The 21,134-nt window shown below is 39.8% G+C and overlaps 1 protein-coding gene across 3 annotated transcripts in view; it reads left to right on the top strand.

Moving 5' to 3' along the window:
* UNC79 (unc-79 homolog, NALCN channel complex subunit) overlaps positions 1-21,134 on the top strand; it is a 185,972-nt gene that overhangs the window by 151,524 nt on the left and 13,314 nt on the right. For all 3 annotated transcript variants that reach the window (XM_055304183.1, XM_055304182.1, XM_055304184.1), the window contains 5 exons: positions 3,541-3,645; positions 11,680-11,757; positions 17,095-17,184; positions 19,027-19,202; positions 20,053-20,239. In XM_055304183.1, the coding sequence (XP_055160158.1) occupies positions 3,541-3,645; positions 11,680-11,757; positions 17,095-17,184; positions 19,027-19,202; positions 20,053-20,239 (636 nt within the window). The remainder of the gene's footprint in view (positions 1-3,540; positions 3,646-11,679; positions 11,758-17,094; positions 17,185-19,026; positions 19,203-20,052; positions 20,240-21,134) is intronic.

The raw sequence follows: 21,134 nt of genomic DNA, 5'->3' as shown, positions 1-21,134 counted from the left end.
ATCATTACAACCAGAAGAAGGCTTTTGGGTTAGACTAATAAAAGACAAAACTTTAGCATGACTGATCAAGAGAAGCAGAGAAAAAAGGCACAGATAAAGAGTATCAGTGGTGAAAAAGGGAACGTAACTGCAGACATAATAGAGATTTTGAAACAACTTTATGCTAGTGAATTTGAAATCTTGCACAATAGGGACAGTTTTCTAGAAAAATGTAACGTAGGACAACCAGGAAAAAAAGATGACTAGACCTAAAGGATTAAAAAAATGGAATCCATAATTAAAAACTGTTCAGTTATAAAGATAAGTTCTATTAAACAGTGAAGGAACAGATTGAGCTCGACTTTGTGCAAACTAATACAAAGAATCTAAAGAAGGGAATGCTTCCAACATCTTTTATGAACCCAGTAGCATCTTGTTATCAACCAGACAAGGGCAGTGGGAGAAGGAAAAATCACAGGCCAATTCTACTTCAAAGGTATAAAAATTCTGAATGAATAATAGCAAATTAATGTGTTAAAAATAAAGCCTTGGGGCACCTGGTGGCTCAGTCACTTAAGTGTCTGCCTTTGGCGCAGGTCATCATCTCAGGGTCCTGGAATCAGGCCCCGCATGGGGCTCCCTGCTGAGTGGGGAGTCTGCTTATTCCTCTCCCTCTGCCTCTCTCTCTGCATGTGTCCCCCACTCCTCTCAAATACATACATACATACATACATACATACATACATAAAACCTTAAAAAAAAAAAAACAAAGCCTTATGGCCCAGTGAGGATTTTCTTGAAATATAAGAATGGTTTAAATATTAGAACATTGATTTATGTCATCATGTTAGCAGGTTAAAGGTGAAAAATTTGTATCATACAGCAGATAAAAGAGAAGCATTCTATCCCATTTGGGATGACTTTTGTTAAACTAGGAAAAGATGGGAACTTCCTTAACTTATTATGGTGCCTACCAGAAATCTCTAGGAAACATTATACTTAATGGTGAAATGCCAACGGAGTCCCTTAAAAATAGTAAGTAAGGCAAGAATGCCCATTATCACTGTTCTATTCATTATGATCCAGGAGCGCCTACTCAGTTCAGTAAGATAGGAAAAGCACCATCAAATGTATAAGGATTGGAAAGGAAAAATAAAACTCTCACTTTCGATAGATGATGTGATTACAGAGGAACCAAAGAAAATCTACTTGTAGACACTTCTTTATAACTTTTGTGAGAGAGCTCAGCAAGGATGCTCATTACAAATGAATACTCACCTTTAATATTCAGCTACGAATTATTATAAAGTATACTTTAAAAATGTCACCTATAGTGTCAACAAAGAATAAATCTAACAAAAATGTGCAAGAACTTTATGGAAAGTCTTATTTGACAATGTTAAATAAATGGAGACAGTTCTCATGTTTGTGGATGAGAACCCAGCATAATAAGGACAGCTAATTCTCACCAAATAACCCATAAATTTATTATAATTTCAATAAAAATTTTACACTTCTCTCCTGATAATAATAGGCTAGATCATTTGTACCTATCTTTCCACTTAAAAAGTGAAAAAAGAAGTGAACAAAATAATTTCTGAACATTTAAGTGCATCAAAATGCCAACCCAGGTATAGATGAATCACCAGGCTAAGATCTGGGAGACCACAGAAGTGCAGAGATGTGATTGAGAGGTTGAGCTGCAATTCTGAAAGATCCAGGAGGTGAACAGAGTTAATGCAGGACCTATCAGGAGCAGGGATTCAGTCTGATACTCTACCCCTGCCAGCCCGCCCCACCCTGTTTGTCAGGACCACAAAGTGAAGATAATCCAGAGGTAAAATTGCCCTCACATGGATCAAGCTCAATGTCAGACCCTTCAGTGGCCCAAGATAAGATATTATAAGACTTGTGTGTTTAACCCTGGACCAGACTAGTGCCTTCAGGGACCTGGTGAAAATCGAACAGAGAGCTTTTTGGATGAAGAGAACATTTCAAGCCTCAAATAATTTCTAGAAATATATATTTTTTAATATTTTATTTATTTATTCATGAGAGACACACACACAGAGAGAGAGAGAGAGTCAGAGACACAGGCAGAGGGAGAATCAGGCTCCCTACAGGGAGCCTGACGTGGGACTTGATCCTGGGTCTCCAGGATCATGCCCTGGGCCGAAGGCAGACACTAAACCCCTGAACCACCCAGGGATCCCCTAGAAATAATTTTTTAAGAAAGCATTCAGCACGCAAAGGTAATCAGACATTCAAGGAGGCAGTATACCATGAATAAAAATAAAGAGAAAGAAAATGGATGCAGATCCATAGGGTCTCCATTTACTTGGTTATGATCAGGGAAGGACACGCATTCTAAGCTACTTGTGATGTGCTGCTGCTCTTTGACCTGGGCATTCAGTCGATACAAATCCATTTTATCTGCACATTTATGTTTTATGTACGTTTCTTCATGTGTATTGTAGTTGGCAATAAAAAAAAACTTTGAAAATGACCTCATGTTCTATTAACGGGAGAACAGATCAATGAATTTTGGCATGTTCATATAATAAAAATGTTATTAAGCCATTTAGTTGAAAGAACTAGAGCTACATGTATCAATAGGGACTAATTTTAAAAAATGTAGTGAGAAATGAAAAGTTGCAGAAAGAGATGCACAGAATGATACTGTCATAGAAAGTTAAAAAGACATGCAAAAATAATATTATGCCTTGTGATGAAGGCATGTATATATAGTAAAAATATACATGAAATAATAAGAACCAGATTCCAAATAGTGGCAACCTCTAGGAAGGGAGAAAGAAAAGAGAGCACCATATGCTTCAACTGTTTCTGTGATTTTTTTTTTTTTGAGAGAGAACGAGCACATGTGCAGGAGTTGAGGGGGAGGACAGAGGAAGGGGAGAATTTTAAACAGGCTTCACACCCAGCATGGGGCTCGATCTCACCACCCTGAGATCCTGACCTGAGCAGAAACCAAGAATCAGACACTTAACCAACTGAGCCACCCAGATGCCCCTCTGATCTTTTATTTATTGTGAAAAATATTAAGTAAAGCAAAATGTTATGATTTGACACTTTGGGTGGTAGTGCACAGTATATTGCATCTCTATTTTTCTGCCTGCTTAAGCACCCATTTGAAAAGTAAGTTCTTTAGAGAGGATGTGAGACAGCTGTTTCTCTCAAATCATTTTCTTTTGGAAAAAAAATGCCCTTCGATTTGTTTAATTTCTGCATTTCTTGGAACTTACCATTTCCTGTAAATGAGGACCAAATCTATTGGTTTTGGCATTTAAGAGATATCCTGTTCTTTTCTTATCTGTTGAATTATGTTTTCTCAGTCCTTCAGTAAACTCATTACACACAAAAAATGCCTTTTAAATTATTTCTTTTTAGTTTTAATTTTACTTCTTAAGGACCGTTCATTATGCATTTTCAAATACTGTGTTTCATTTCCAGTCTATGGAACTTTTGGAAGTTCTTTTGACATAGATCTATTCTAACCGAGTTTTTAGACATAGCTTAAAACTTCTCTTTTGTTCTGTTTAGGAGCGGGATAAATTCTACTTGTCTCGTGGTGTTGTTCTGGAACTCCTGCAGGCCCTGAAGCTCAAGTCCCCTTTACCAGATACAAACCTCCTCCTGCTTGTCCAGGTGGGCTTATGTGTGTTGTACTTTCCATGAGATCCACTATGTTTGGAAAGATTAAGGAAGGTGTGGGGATATTGCACAAATCAAATAACTCTGCCCAGAAATGAGAAATAATCTATCTTATATGAGCCATAATCAAAGCAATATTATGCACTCAGCACTTGCACTGGCTAAACCAGATGAAAAAGGAGCATTTATTTTGTTCCTGTGGTGGAACTAGTTCTGTGAGGGGCTAAAAGAAGAATGGAATAGTAATTTCTGTCCTCAAGAAATATACATCTGGGTAGGTCAGAGGGCAGATCATTAACAACTACTAGAACTGGCAAGAGATTAATGAAGCCACAAATAAGGGACCAGGCTAAGATCTGGATGCAGAATTACCTACATATGGATGGGTTGTCAGATCTCTGTGAAGCAGAAATGAAGTTGAGGGTGGGCCCAACCATATATAGTCAAGTGGCAGGACGTGTGTAGTCCAACTGGGGTAGCCAGTGGATGTGAAAAGCACCAGCACCCATAGGAGTCCTGAGGCAGAGGGACTGGAATGCATACAAGGCAGGTTCTGGAGAACTTACAGTGTCAATGCTTTTGGCTGTAGGGTTACTGATGAGGGACCAAAGACCTCCATCCCTGGCATTCTTAGCTCAGCAACTTAGACAAGTGTGCAGGTTTTTTATCACATGAGACAGGCTTTGACAGGTGAGAGAGATATATATAAACAAAATCCTGGGGGAGTTTAGAACAGGAGGCATCCCATCTCTTACGATGTGAACTCAGGGAAAACTTTATGAAGGAGGTAGCATTTGAGCTAGGCCACAAAAGACTGGTGGATGCAGGCAAAAGTCTTTCTGTGAGGTTGGGTTTCAGCGCTGGGGGCTAAGCAATGGGGGGAGGCTTCAAGAGGAAGGTGGAATAAACTTAGGGATGATCACCTAAGGATAGAGTTGAGAAAAGCAGGCTGGCTGTGCTAGAGACACCAGCATTGGGTAGACTGGGATCCCACCTCACACTCCAAGGGCTGAGGCTAGACTTAAAGACGTGGCCATGAGCTACAGCTGAGACCAGGTTGTCTGTCATTCAGACTGCCTTTGCGCAAAGTGCGCAGGAAATGAGTCATAGCTGTTGTATTTCTTCCTGATGAGAGGTAAGACCAGTCCCAGAGAATGGGCCTACAAGGTTGGTCAAATGACCAGGGGAAAATAGGAGCTTGAGATCAAGGAACTAGATAAGTGACCCTGGATCTTAGGTACTATGGGTGCCATTTGGAAAGATGAGGGAGGAGACATTATAAGCACCTGTTATTATGCTGGGTGCTTTCCATCCTCCTCGCATTTAATCCTTACAACCGTGGGAGGTATTAGTTCGTATCGCAGATGAGAGACTGAGGCTATCAGTGGGGGTTCAGTGACTTGCTGAAGACCACGTAGCCAACATAAGTGGTGTCCACCTCTGCCACAGTCTACTCAGTGTGGAGCCCTGCCTAGTCAGGTTCCCAGCATCACTTGCCCCTCTTACCTTCTCAACTCCTAGCTGTTGCACTGCTCTCCCCTCTCTCCACACGAATGCAGTCTTCTGGCCTCTGGCTGACAAAAGGAATTTTGCTCAAACTCTGCTTTTTAATCAGATTACTTCCTGTACCGAAAACCCACACTGACCTGAACAATGAGGTCTTCCATCACCTGGCCACACTGGCCATTGGCCAATAGCCATATTGACTATTCAGTACTATCTCTCACTACAAATAGTTACAGACTACCTACCTCGGGCTAGGTTTGAAGAGATATGGTGATGTAAGACATTAACCCTATCCCGATAGTATGCTAACCACTACACCAGAAGTGTACCTAGTATGTAGAATACTAGAGCAGAGGGAGTAGCCAGCTCAGCCTGGGAGATGGAAGAAGGCTCAGTAAGCCAGTAGGAGCCCTGACCTGGCCCAGGTGCTGGGGAAGTGAATAAGCCATTGCCCTTTCCTTCCAGGAGTTTATTCTGCAGTAGGTGAAGTTGACATGTAAACAGACATTTCCAATACAGTGAAGTGGGTACAATAACAGAGGTATGCGCTGAGTAAGGAAGTGGTTGTGGAAGAGGAACTGTGTGGACTTTGAAGTATGTACAGAAATTTAGGAGTTTACCCAGGAGACAACGAGGAACAACAGCTGTCATTTAGCCTTTAATATTCACTATTGGTCTCCCTCCTCCACCACCATATACTACTAGTCCTTAGAACCAGAATTGAATGTTCCTCAAAGGCATGAAACTTAATGAGAAGTTGATGTGCTTTCAGTGAGCCATGGGCTAGTCTTCCGGGGTGCACTGAAGCCCTCTGAGAGCAGTGATTGCTGGCCAGTGCCAGCAGTGAATGTCAGGCATGATGCAGTCAGAACGAAAGGCCTTGCATTGTGCCAGAATGCTAGATAGCCCAAGAGGAAGACAAGAAAAATCACAGCCAGGAAATACTTGTGTTCCTTTTTTTTAAAGATTTTATTTATTTATTCATGACAGACAGACAGAGAGAGAGGCAGAGACACAGGCAGAGGGAGAAGCAGGCTCCATGCAGGGAGTCCGACGTGGGACTCAATACCCGGTCTCCATGGGACTCAATCCCCGGTCTCCCGGATCACACCCCAAGCAGAAGGCGGTGCTAAACCGCTGAGCCACCAGGGCTGCCCAATACCTGTGTTCCTAAGGAGGGACTGACTCTGAATCTCTTCCATTGGCTAGCCTCTCCTACTTAAGCTTCAGCAGCTTCACTTTAGAAAAAAAGAATTTATTTATTTGAGAGAGAGAGCACAAGTAGGAGGGAGGGAGAGAGGATGAGGGAGAAGCAGGCTCCCCACTGAGCAGGGAGCCTGATGTGGGGCTTGATCCAGGATCCTGAGATCATGACCTGAGCCAAAGGCAGACACTTAACCTATGGAGCCACTCAGGCACCCCAGTTTCACTGCCTTTGAGTATAAGCAGCTTTGACACCAACAGACCATAAGGATTAATGGTATTCACGCTGGTTTGGAGTAGAGGGCAGGTGAACTGGGCCTAGGGATTTAAGCTAGCAGGTTGACAGTGTCTGGGAGTAACTTGCTTCCGATGGTGTTCCAGATGGGGACCTGCCACCTCAAAACAGCATAGGTTTCCAGGCCCTACAGGTGCTTTCCTGCCTCCATGTTCCCTTAGTTGCCCTCAGTCATGAGTGGAGCTGATCTCTGTGGCTGATCTTCTTGGGGTCTAGCACCCCATGCAGTGTCTGCTGCCAGGGGTTGGTTTTCTGTGAAGTACATTAGTCAACCATAATAAGCACTTGTCACAAGACAGCAAAAGAACACTGACAGTTTAAATTGCCCAGTACTTAAGGAAACCATGAAAACAGTGATTATTGCATCACCACTAGGTGAATAAATAACAAAACAAATTAGCTTTAGGAATAAAGAAGCCAAAAAAAGTAGATTGTTCTGAGTATGGTTTTTTGGATTCTCATATACCATTTCAAATAAATACCATTTTCATCTTTTTAGAACAAGTATGTATTTGTCATTGAATCATTAAATTTTAAGAATCAAGTTGTAAGATTATTTAGGTTGGAGAGATATTTCAGAGACACTTAGAGGTCATGTCCATGAGAACCGACTTTATGAATAATATTTCAGTCTCCCCAATTAGAAAATGGTAAACATTACGCCATTTTGAAGTAATATATTTTTGTTCTCCATACTCTTAGAATAAACTGTTTTCATCGCTGAGAGAAATAAAAATTAAGCCCACTTAAAAAACCTGAGGTAGTTTCTTTATCTTCCCAATGGTTTCTGGCTAAGCCATGGAGAGAGGTCCTCCCTGGGGCTCCTCATGGGCTGAGGGAAAGGGATCTTTCATCTCTCTTCATGAATAGGACATCTTTCTACAGGTTTTTCCTAGTTCCTTTTCTCTTGCCCTTGGCTGAAGGATTCCTGCAGGGTTTTCTGGAAGATATTGGAGGTGATAGCCTGTTGTCTGGTAGCTTCTCTTAGGCCAGAGAATCTAGTCTGGAGTTCGAGAGAAGCTTTCCTCTTTACTGATGGACATCAGCTCCTGGTACCTGGAGGACCAGTCTCACAGTATGGACAGATAACATGTCTGGGGCTAACAATGCCTTCCTCTGATGGCAGTGGGGGTGACTTTGTTTAACTCAAGGTACAACTTGGAAACGGAAAGGAAAGCATTGGTTGGAAGGAAAAAATGCCCCAGTGATCTGTCATGAATGACACTGGTTCCTTTAGAGACAAGAGAGTCAGTTGCTCAGACCTTGGATTTACCCTTCATTCTTTCCTCCCACAGGGACCAGGAGGGTACTTCCGTTAGTACTTCTCTAATCCCGTACTAGGTAGATGAGTTTATGGACATGGAGCTGTTGCTAGTCTTCTCATAGATAGAGACCTCTGTTGTTTGCCAAATACTCTGCCCTTAAAGAACAATGGAGCATTTTTCCAAGGGATGTGGAGTCACCCAAGTTTTAAATGTTTCAAGGTAGGATAGGTACCAATTGTTTTTTTTAATTCCTAGAAATTCTTTCTGGAGGCCCGGTATCATGGGAAATCTCCCACCTGTTCGCTGTGGTCATCTAGCTGTGACTCCTAATACTTGTTTCAACTTTCCTATCAAGTCTTAGACATGCAAATGGATTCTTTACTTTTTAAAGAAATGTGGCTTTGAGATAGGCAAGAATTTGCTAAATTGAAAAAATAAAAAGGTGCATTCTTCAGAATCTAGGTTGTCAACCATCAGGACATAGCTCTTCTGCACTTTGGACAGATGCCCTATGTTGTTTTAATTCAGACATGTGGACATTTTTGCTTTCACCCACAACATCTTCTCCTCTGATGGCCTGCTGTAGATATCTTATATGTAATAGGTTATTGTAAGTGTTCTCTAGTTGGATTAGAGCAGAGTCTTCATAATACAGATAACTCACTAAGAGCCTCTGTGAAAGCTATAGAAGCTCAAATCAAAACAAATTTCCTCAGCTCCTATTATGTTTCAAGAGTAGACTATGCTAATTTGCATCTGGTACTCCCACTGTGTGTGGGATATACCTGTACAGTCAAGTGTGAGAAACCATGTGGGTGAAAGATTCTCTTTTAAAGATAGGTGAGTGGTGGGCTGGAGGACAAAGAAATAGCTGTTGTCTTTAAGTCAAAGATACTATTGACGTGGGGCTATTAGTTGAGTTAGTAATAATCTGATCACTCTCTGGATGAAAGGTGGAGATACTATTTTGAGTCTCACTTTGATAATGAAATTAGTAATAATTTCATAATGGATGTCGTGTTTCTTTTGTATTCTTTTGTGTTCGTGCGGGAGTGCGTGTTTCATTAGACATATTTCTGTCTCAAAGTATAGAATTCTTCTTTCTGCAATAAACATCCTTTCTCTCTCTGGTTTTAGTTATATCTTTATATCGTGAGCAGTTCTATAAAATCATAATGGGGTTTTGCAGTTTATGGTTGTCAGCTGTGTAAAAAGACAAAAGTATTTATTGAGGTTTTAATTGTATATATTATGTAAAAATTACACTAGATTTATGTATTTTTATTTAAGAAAAAAAATTTTTTTAATTTTAAATAAACTCCATACCACACATGGGGCTTGAACTCACAACCTTGAGATCAAGATCAACTTGATCAAGATCAAGTTGCATGCTCTACCAGCTGAGCCAGCCAGACACCCTCCAAATTAAACTGGATTTAAATGCATGTATTTGATAAAAATCAAATAATACATAATTTTAGAGGCCCTATCTACTTTGATACACCAGAGACTCTGTGGTACTTCCATAAATGTCGGGGTGGATTTTTTATTAATTCTGACTTCTAAAAGTTACCACAAATCAGACATTTTTATCTGGTCTCACATCATTGACATTAGTAAGCTGACAACTGACTTCCATTATGCTGCTCATTTGGCTTTGCTGAGTATGGCAGGTGAGGAGGACTTCTGCTGAAAGGAGAGACATTGAAGTTTTGCTTCTCCACAGATCTTCTGTTGCTCTCAAGGACACAGCCAGGCTGTGTAAGCACACACTAGGGGGCCATACACAAGCACATGCTGTGCTCTGACACCACCGCAGAGCATCCCTGCTGCCTGGGCTTCCCTCCCCTCACACTTACATGCACTTCTGTCTACCTCTTGGCTCTCGACTCTCATTTCTGCTGTAAAGAAAGTAATTAAAATGTCGGTATCCTGGCAGAGGTTTTGAAACTTAGTTATGAGTAGTTTGTCTGAGATTGCAGACTCAGATAGCTTTTGAAAATACATTTTATGGGAAAACATGCAGTATCTGCCAGGAGATTGGGACTGTTTCTTCTTTTGGCCCTGTACTTCTATCCAATATTTTACTTTTTTACTGAAAGGTTCTGGTCAAAGTTATAGGCTCTCTCTTTAAAAAAAAAAAAATCCTGATTTATTTAGTTTTTTCTTATATTAGGAATAAGTCCAAGTTGGAGGGCTGCAGGAGCATTTCTGAATAAAATAATGGAACATTTTAGGATTTCCTGGATGCTACTAGCTGGTACTTTCTTTGCCAGATTCAGAGTTAATGGCCAAATAGATCCTTCAGTTTTCTGTAACTGTATTTGAGGCAAATGGAAATGATTGTGTGAGAATGGAGAATGGAGATATGGAACTACACCTGCCTCGAGGCTTTCAGAGACAACTGTGCTTGCTGTCCTCTGGCCTGCAGCTCAGTTCTGTAATGAAATACTCCTCCTGGAGGACCACACTTGAAGAGCAGCTCTTGAGCAAAAAGTCTCAGGGCGCCCTCAGAAGGTCTTTGGCCGAAATCTCTGGGTTGTTAGCCAGAACCCGCCCCTATTAATAATGCTCTAATTCTGAGCCCTGATTAGCCTGACAATATGCTGGTTTCTATTCTTAATCAACCTCCCTTGAGCTTTTCTCTATGATCTGAACCGATATTACTTTTCCCCGGTCTGCCAGGGTCCTGACTTACCTTACACGACTCATCATCGTGAACTACCTAAATTTTCTGTGCTCTTCCAGTGTGAGAGTGGAATGAAGGAGGAGGAGGAGTTGTCAGTGTCAAAGCTTCTTTCAGAGCCACTGAACTATGCAGAAAAGCAGCTCTGGATCCCAGACTAGTTGGGGCCACTGGCCAGGGGCCAGGGAAGAGAAATTAAGCAGGACCTAATAGCTCACAGTGAACTCTGCAGACTTCATGTTTAACTTTTTTCCTGAAACTATTAGTATATAGTTGGGTATTGCATGAAGTGGGAAACACTTATAAAATCTGTAATGAAGCAAATTAAATAGTAACCTGGGAAATCCATCCCCCATCATGATCTTGTCGTAACTGATTAATTGATTCTTTCACAAAGTTTTGCTGAGCCCCTCGATGATGTCAGGCAGGAAGCTAGTGCTGGGGGTCAGGTGCATGGAGTCTGTGCCCTCAGAGAGCTTGTAGCAGGTTGCAAAATAGACTCCTAGGTTACTGCAGTCTCATGTCGTGACTATCCAGTGGAAGCGTGTCAAGAGGCAAGGACGGGAGTGGGGGTCGTTATCAGCACAGAGGGGAGGTGTGGGTGAAGTGAGAGAGGGAAGACCAGAAGCTGAGGGGCCTCAGATGGGAAGAAACAGGTAGAGTACTTACAATGAGTTTGATTGTTTTTCTGTTTTCGTCTTAAATGTATAATATAATGATGAAGTCTGGAAAAATCTATGTGAATTCAGGAACTGTCGAGAAGCACTAAAGAATAAACAGAATAACTTCAGAAAAAGTCTGACAGCATTGCCGTCTTTCCCCTTTGACTGAGTGCACCATTTCGCTGCCATGTAGCTGTCTGGGTAAAAGTAAGAATCTGTGTGTCAATCTCAATTCTACAATTCTGAATTTCTGATAGGAACCAGCTGTTGTGATTAGCAAGTCCCACATATCCAGGGCAGATTGTCACAAGAGTAAACACTAATGCATTTAAGCCAAGTTAATAAAACTATAAATAACTTATTACTGTCCAAGTGCTCTTAAAAGTAATTATGCTTTCAATTTCTTATTAGTTTATTTGTGCAGATGCTGGAACCAAACTAGCGGAGTCAACAATCCTGAGCAAGCAGATGATTGCCTCTGTACCTGGAGTAAGTCCTGGCTGAATTAACTATCTGTGTTTTATATTTCTTCTCATTTCCCCATTTAATAAAGAGGCATTTCTGGTCTGTGTCCTGGCTCACTCTTGATAGAATAAACACTGTAAAACTGAGAACATATTAGCATTAAAAAAAAAGAAAGAAAGAAAGAAAGAAAGAAAGAAAGAAAAAAAAAAAAAGAAAGAAAGCACTAGTGAAAATTTAAGTTAATCCTAGTCCCTGGAAACTTTTAATTCCAGGAGACATCAGTAAAACTGAAGCAGCCAGTTAAGGGAAGGAAAGAAATTACCAGACATACAAAATACATTTGATTACAATTCAATTTTTCCAGAATCAGTTTTCTTTTACTGGCTCCCATTAACCAACTCAATTTAACCACTGCCAGAAAGAAATAAGCATTATGATACTTTGGTTTTCTTTGTAATATTTCCTCTGAAAATTAAAAAAAAAAAATCCCATTATTATGAACCAGTGAACTATTTGGTAAAATAGGTTAAGATTTTCACCAACAGGGCTAACAATGAGAAACCACAATAACATTAAGAGTAAGTTGACTGCAACGAAACTCAAGAAATTGTAGAGATATTTATTGTTAGTTGAAAAAAAGTATTTAAGTTTTAAATTATTTAAATTTTCAATAGGGAAATTTTTAAAGAAAAAGGATCACTTATAATCCCTCTGCCACTTTCACTGCTACTGTGTATGTGTGTGTATGTATATATACATTCCTACAAAGACAATCCTCATGTTTATTTTGAATTATATCCTTGGCATAAATTCCTTAGAAAGAAGGAATGTCTTAATGCTATGTAGTCTCCTATTGTTTTCTAAAAAAGTTTTTATTAATTTACATTTATAAGTACACCAGTTTTATTTACAATGGTAAACATTATTTTATTAAAATACTAGTTATTTAATTTTTTTGATATGGAAAAATTTTGACAGAGAAATAATAATCACGCAACACAGAGATAGTTTTGTTGCCACCATACTAATATATTTTCTTTCACTTTTTCTCTGCATATTTTTTTAAACCTAATTAAATTATAATATAGATGCAGCTTTGGTTTCATACGTCCTAAGCATTATCTCCAAAGTTTGATGGCTCCCTCTTGTGAATGCACCATAGAATAGTGCTTAAGTGGATGTGGGTTAGACCCACAGCAGCATCTGAGGTCTGCCATTTACTAGCTGTGTGATCAGGAAAGTTATTTAACCTATAATTCTTTGATTTGTATTATCTATAGAATGGGATATAATAGGGCCCAATGTCTAGTTTGGGGAGTGAGATAATGCACAGAAAGCATATTAACATGATGCCAGATATATAGTAAATGCTAAGTAAATATTACCTATTATATATATTAACATTAATTATTTTGTGATATTTTTGTTAATTTCAATATTTTGCAGTCATAACTAATACGTGAGAAACATCTTTGTGCTTAAGTCTTCATCTATCTTTGAGACTATAATAAATTTTTGGGAGTAGAATTACTAGACTATGTTTTTTTAAAGAGATCTTAATAGTAGTTAGGGTGATAGAAGATGCTATGAGATGAATTTCCAGCCACCTAACACACAGAAAATTGATTGTTTGCTCATATTAAGTTTAAATGGGTATCCTGATTAGTAGAAGGAGGAGGACTCCCATATGAAAGTTTGGGGATCAGGTTCCTTCTGTCATGTGCAGTCCTCTGCAATCTGCACATAGGTGGGAAAGAGAAGAGAATATTGTACATGGAAGGTTTTCATGAGCCAGGTCTGAATGATGCATATTTCTTCTACTCACACTCATTGGCTAGAACTGTCATATGGCCACTCCTGACTGCAAGAGATGGTGGGAAATTTGGTCTAGTTGCATGGGAGGGAAGAAGAGAAGCAGTTCTATAAGGACTTAGCCAGTCTGCTGCACACTCTCTAGTTTCCTTATTAATTCTTTAAAACTCAGTATTTGCCACCTACATGATAGCTTAAAAATAATATACCTAATAAATCAGAATTTTGTTGAAATCGTTAAGTAAAAGACAAACATTCCAATAACAGAAAAGCAAAAAGTTAGAGGATCCATATACAGAATCTTTTCCAGTGCCCAGTAAGCCATTCAGACAAAATATGCTTTTTACCGTCACTAACAATTGGTGAACTATAAATTAATACAAAATATTATAATATTTAAAAACATAAAAATTGAAATCAGCTAGCAAATCAGCAGATCTTTCTTAATGATTAAACTTATTGATGATGTAAAACAAGCATTCTTTTAAGCTGCTAGTGGTAGTGAAAAATGGTACCCCCTTGCCAAAGAACAATTTGAGAATTTATTTCTAGTACTGTTTGAGAAAATAATTTAATATAAATATAAATAAAATAAAATACTTTAATATACACATAAGGAATATATTTATTAAAGTAGCATTTAAAATAGTAAAAATATGAAAATAAAATTAAGATCTAACATTAGCATGTTGTTTTTAATTTTTTACTTTTTTAAAGATTTTATTTATTTATTTATTAGGGAGTGAGAGAGCACAAGCAGGGGGGAGGAACAGAAGGAGAAACAATCTCCCTGCTAAGCAGGGAGCCTGACTTGGGACTCAATTTCAGGACCCTGGAATCATGACCTGAGCTGAAGGCAGACACTTAGCTGACTGAACCATCGAGGCACCCTAGCATATTGTTTTTTAAAAACTCTTTTGAGTATAGTGGACATTTGAATTACTTTCACATCTTGGCTACTATACATAATGCTGCAATAAACATAGGGGTGCGTATATCTTTTAGAATTAGTGTTTTTGTTTTCTTTGGATAAATACCTAGTAGTAGAATTTTTGGATCACTCTGTGTTTCTATTTTTAATTTTTTGAGGAATCTCTATACTGTTTCTGCAGTGGCTGCACCAGTTTACATCCCCATCAACACTGTACAAGAGTTCCTTTTGCTCCACTTTGCCAACACTTGTTATTTCTTATCTTTTTTTATTTTAGCTATTCTGACAGGTGTGGGGTGGATATCTCATTGTGAATTTGTTTTGGTTTTTTGTTTCTTTTTTTAAAGATCATTGTGATTTTGATTTGCATTTCCCCGGTAATGAGTGATGTTGAGCATCTTTTCATCTGTCTGTTGGCCAACTGGATGTCTTCTTTGGAAAAATGTCTTTTTAGATCTTCTGCCCATTTTTTAATCAGATTTTTTTGGTGTTGATTAATATTAGTGTATTGTTTAAATAAAGTAAGTTACCTCCATAAAATAGATTATTTTGTGGCTACCAAATCAAGTTTTCAAAGAGTAATTAGTTGGAAAATGCTTATGAAGGATTTAATTTTAAAGCAGGCTAGAAAAAATGATCTCAGCCTTATAAAAATTATGTGTATGTGTGTATATTATATGCGTTCAAAAATGTTGGAAACAAATATTGATAGTGACTGTCTCACTGATGGAAGACAGGAACTAGAACAGTGATTTTTCTCTCTTTTGTTAATTTCTATTTTCCAAACTGAAAATATGTCACTTTTACAATCTCAAAAACATAACTTTGAAATGAGATATGAGTTTCAAGGAAGAATTGGGTATGAGTCACTTCCATTCATGTTTTTACGTTTAGATCGCTTTTCAGCACCTTAGCATCAGTTTCCCTATTAAAATGAATATGGGCATTCTAAAACAAGTGGAGCTTGACTCTTTATGTTTTTTGCTTTTTAAAAAAACAACACACCTAAGGTTATGCCTATGTTTTTGCAAAGTAAAAAAGAAAAAAAAAGGTGGGTGGGGAGATTGGAAATGATATGCTTCGTTTTATAAGGGTAGATGGCTAAGATGATCCTGCACTTGAAGGCTTTTATTAGATGTAGATGCTGTCTCTGGAGCCAAAGTAACTGGATATTAGTAAATTCATCGCTCTCATTTTTTTGAAAGTTAAAGTGAAAAGACAAATATTGAATAATGCACCTAGTAATTATTTTCCTTGACATTTGCCTCACTGAAATGGTATAAAATATTGCCTGTGAAAGAAACAAATCCCTTTGAAGAAATTAAAGAACAGAGTATATGCTCCTATTTGCATGACATGTGAAAGGTCAGAGAAAATGAAATAAATAGGGGGGAAATCCTTTCTTGCACTAAAGGATTAATATTCCAAAAGCAGGAACACAATAACCTTTTATAATTCCTTCACTTGATTTAAATTAAAAGAAGAAAACCTTAGAACATACAAAATGCTTGGAAAACACCCTGACAGAACTGCCAATGACCTTATTTTACTGTTTGTTATCCTGTCAGAGGAACTGACAGGCGTAACATTCTAGAAGAGATAGAAGGTGATATAGTTCAGGGCTGTGCAGATTTACATGAATATGGGAAAATGAGAGCCACTGGGTGAGCTAGTTAAGTCTATAATGTTCCAGAGTTTCCAAAAGAAAGCTAAGAAAGGCCTTAGCATAGTATTCAGATGGCTTCAAAGATGACGGCCTGCTTTTGATCCACATTATACACAGCCTGATGTGTGGGTTCTCTCATACAGCTTTGATGGAGCAGCCTGTCTGTTCATTTGCCTTTTCTTTGCTTATAATCCTAAATTCACTGCATTGCCCTGGGCGGGTTTATGCCATTTAATAACGGGAGATGCAAGTATGCTTTCTTTTCCTTGAAAACCTCCCAAACATGCTGCTGGTGTGTAGGGAGGATGATCATTTCTTTTCTCTCTCTCTTTATTCGTGGCAGGAACACAGCAATCATACATTTATCTATTTAATAGTACGCCTACTGTGTATAAGGAGCTAAATGATAAATAACTTGAATATAAGAATTTGGGGCTCTTTCAGTACATGTGATGTTTGTTTATATCATTTTCTTCTTTGATGGGAAAAGATTCAAGCTTCTGGTGTTGGAATTAGGTGGCACATATTTGATGTGTACCTAAGGACTCCCCAGAGGGATAAAGGTTGCTCTAGTTGTAGGGTGATTCATGTCTTAAAGTCTCTGATCCGAATGGCTTTACAGAGGTTTGATCTCTGTATCCAGTTCAGTTGAAGAACAAGCACACAAAAACCAGTTAGATCACCCAGTGTAGAAAAAGCAGGTTAACGCTGTCTACCCTAGGCTGTCCCTGTGTCTTAGCTCTCCACCTCCAGCCTTTCATCAGTTTTTGTCCAAGTGGTAGGCAGTTAGTCACAGACTGTGGAGAGGAATGGAGTGAGTCAGAACCCCAGAAACTGACACAACTCATTAGTAAACAGTGTGAAGTCAGAACGAGACCAGTGACTGCAGGCAGGGCCACAGTGAAAGGCCATGACTTGGGAGGGCACCCCCAGCGCTGTCCTTGTGTTTCAGTGTGGGACGGCTGCGATGGAGTGTGTGCGGCAGTACATCAACGAAGTGCTGGACTTCATGGCAGACATGCACACGCTCACCAAACTGAAGGTAAGAGGGCTTCCAAAGCTCGTCTCTGAACAAGACACAGAGATGTTTAGAGAACTAAGCAGACCGGATGGGATTTATTATTCTCTGGGGCAGCAGCTGGGGTGCTGTCTAACCAGCCTGGACCCTTGGGAGTCTGGAGCACTGAGTTTCCAGCCTGTGCAGAGAGGGAAAAGAAAGAAAAGATGTTTACATGGCAGGAGTTATGTGCATAGCTTTAATTCTACCATTTATTTGGTTCTCATGATGCCTCAGTTTTACAGATGTAGAAACTGAGGCCCAGGATGATACGGTAATTTGCTCAAGGTGGCTGTACCGATAATGGGTGGAGTCAGGGTTGACCTAAAACTGTAGTGGTTCCCCAGTCATTCTCTTTTCACTATGCCACTTAGTGTCACTTAACTACCTTGAGCCTCACTTTGCAAGAAAAGCCTAAAATCTACCTTTGTGGAAGGTTATGAGGTTTGACGTGGCATTGTGCATGTGAAAAGACTTTTGTGAACCATAACACATTATGCAAACATTAGCCTTTCATGGTGATCTGCATCAAAGCTCTCTTCTTCAAGGAAATAATTAAAGACAAGGGTTAGAACAAAATCTGATTTGCATATGGACAAAATCCCAGTGAAGTTGTCGAGCTCCTTGACTGATTGCTTTGCAGGGTGGGGCGAATTGCTGATACAAGTCAACTTCCCTGCCTAAAGTCAACTAGGGAACTAAAAGATTGATAGTCTCAGAGATCTGGGGAAGGCCCCAGACAGAGGGCAGAAGGGAATCCAAACATGGTCCAAGGAGCAGCCAGATTGCAAGCTGGCAGTAAATGATGCCTTTTTGATAAACAGGATCTAGTTGTCCCAGAAGGTCATCAGCTACAAACGCAGTTCCTCTATCTCCCAACTACATTTCCAGGCTCTGCTCAGATGATCCAGATCTTTCTTGGAATAGGGATAGATTTGCAAATGCTAGGTGGAAAGTAGACCCAGAATGTAAACTGCTGACTTCTTGCAGTATCTGAACCCAATTGTTCCTAAGCAAAATCCCCTGGCCCTTGACCATGCAATGGTTACTAACTGCTGAGTCTGGTTGCCCACGCTCAAATGACATTAATATCCAGTATAAAGAAGAGGAAAAAAAAAAAGTATAAAGAAGAGGAAGCATTGTTACCTAAACATTTAAGCTAGTTTTATAGTCACTTTCAAAATACAGAGAACACAATAAGAAGAATCCATGATGATCAAAAGGTTGGGGACTAGAGGTATAATTCAACACTCTAATTTGACATAGATTAGGAGGCAGATCAGAGAGGGCAAATGGCTTAACTAAAGCCATATGACTAATTAGGGAGGATCTGGGGCTGGAACATAGGTCTCAGTTTCCAGTTCAGTGGTCTTTCCACTAAGCCACACTGAGGAAAGGAGTTTTTCTGCATTAATTCAACAAATATATATTGAGCACCTATAATATCCCTGGTGTTGTTCTAGACATGTAGGGGTGCAAAAGTGAGCAAAAAGACACGGTAGCTGTGCTCATTTAATTTATAGTCTGGTAGTGGGGGCCAATTTTAATGAAAATTTCATACAAGATAAAGTAAAAGTGTGACTTTCATAATTGCTATGAAGAAGGGTAAAACAGTAGTACAGGAACTCCCCATAGGATGACATGACCTAGCCAGGGAAGTCAAGGAAGGCTTCCTGGAGGAAGTGACACTTGAGCTAAAATCTGGGTTATACGCTTGGGAGCGTGGTAGAAGGTGAGGGAATGACAGCCTGATCTTTTTTTTAAAGAGTGACCTGGAAGGTTTTCAGATATTCTGCCAAAGTCATGAGATACCATTTGCTTTTGCAGAGCCACATGAAGACATGTTCCCAGCCTCTGCATGAAGATACCTTTGGTGGACATCTCAAAGTTGGCCTGGCTCAGATTGCAGCCATGGAAATCTCACGGGGCAACCACAGAGATAACAAAGCTGTGATTCGCTATCTGCCGTGGCTCTATCATCCCCCTTCTGCAATGCAGCAAGGGTAAGGTCCTTATTAGTTCAGCAGCAAGGGCTAGAAGACGCATCAAAGATTTATGGAAGTGGGATGTGATTAGTTGGGAAGACGGAACCGAGCCTCATCTTCATCCTTGCTGACCTGGCAGCACTTTTGGACACAAGCACTTCCTGATATGCTGCCAATGAAAGGAACTTGCCTTCACACAAAAACCTCAGCCATATCCTGGTGGATGGTGAAAACTTGGAGCTTAGAAGTGCCATTTTAACTCTTAATTCGAACTAATTAAACACATACATAGCTTCTGCCTTCAAAGAGCATGTCGGATTGCAGCTGAAACAAAACCCGTAGCAGAGAGGAGATGAGTGGTGGAGACACAAGGGAGAGGGGTGCTGCGCTGGTTACAGGCTGCCATTTTGCATGATCAGCTTCCTGGCTGGAGGGGAGGCTGACAGTCGGGGTGAGGAGGGCAGGAAGGCAGCAGGAGGAAATGACAAGAAGGCTGGAAAATGGGTGTGTTAGGTGCCCATCTCTATTCCTTCCCCTCTAGTGGGGATGTCAAACCTTCCAATGAGAAAAATGGAAAGAATTTAGAAAAAGAAGCCTGTCGGAAGGGCAGCCTGGTTGGTGGAAGATGATTTTTAATCCCATATCACCAGAAGCTGCTCTTTTCTCAAGCAGCTAAGGTCCGGGATCAGAGCAGGAAACCAGAAAAACAGATACATCATTTTGTTGGCACTCTGTCACCTTGGTGTTTTATTGTATGTAATTGTCCATAAAACCACATTTTTAATGCCCTCTGTCAATAAGCAGTTGGTGAGCACCCAACAAAACAGAAACCATAAAGTCACCTCTAACACTTCCTTCTACCTGCCAGGCCAAAAGAATTCATCGAGTGTGTCTCCCGCATCCGTCTGCTGTCCTGGCTGCTCTTGGGCTCCCTCACTCATAATGCAGTGTGTCCAAATGCCTCCTCTCCGTGCCTGCCCATACCTCTGGATGCAGGCTCTCATATCGCAGACCATCTTATTGTTATTCTGATTGGATTTCCAGAGCAATCAAAGGTAAGTGATTTCTGCAAGCTGAAGACCATAGGCATCGAAATTGCTAATGGAACCCTTATCAGCCAATTTTGTTTCTTCTGAAAAGAAAATGCATCTTATCACTTGCCCTCCTGTGGATGTTAGGAAAGCAGCTTTGTGCTAATGCCTTATTTAAAATTGTTTAAATTCCTACACTATCTTTGCTTCCCCCTTAAATTGTCTTTCAGTTTACTTTTATGAAGATCAAGTATGGAGGCAAGCAAGAATTAACTTCCTGGGCATTTCTGTCTCAAAATAATGAAGAGAAATAAGAGGCTAGCAATATAATAAAAATCCTATGATCAGTTTTTGGAACCCAATATGAGTTTGAGGCAAATTTTCGCTATCATTTTTCATGTGCTATCTATTCAGCTCACATCTCTAGAGATAGATATATAAAGATACAAAATGAAAATAAGGCCAATTGGGAACTCACTAATGTGCACACTAGAGTGACCTACACAGAGGAACTTTGTAAATTGTAGAGACAGATGATGTGTTTAAGGGGATAAAGTAAACCCCAGGTGGGGGTTTTGCAGTCATGAGCCTGCAAAGCAAAGCAGACACACTGTACTAATCAGTTTAGAGAAGTCAAGGATGCTTCTTCGAAAGCTTAGGCCAGTTCCAGGAAGTCATGGTGGGTTTGGGAGCAGCTGGGACATAGGCCAGAGCAAGCCAACTCTATGATAAGCTAGAGCACCATCCAAATGGCCTGAATGATGTTTACAGAAGGAATCAGGCAGTCAGTTCCCAGTATTTTGGGCCAGATGTGTATTTGATTCCTAACAATAGTACTTTGTAATTTGTGACCTTGAAAAAGTCATTCAACCTCTCTGATCTCCAGTCTTTTTGTGTGTAAAATAGATGAGGAGATGGT

Source organism: Nyctereutes procyonoides, unplaced genomic scaffold, assembly GCF_905146905.1.
Source record: "Nyctereutes procyonoides isolate TBG_1078 unplaced genomic scaffold, NYPRO_anot_genome, whole genome shotgun sequence".
In the NCBI taxonomy this organism is placed as follows: Eukaryota; Metazoa; Chordata; class Mammalia; order Carnivora; family Canidae; genus Nyctereutes; species Nyctereutes procyonoides.
Note: the sequence above shows the minus strand (reverse complement) of the source record. Positions and strands in the feature narration are given on the sequence as shown.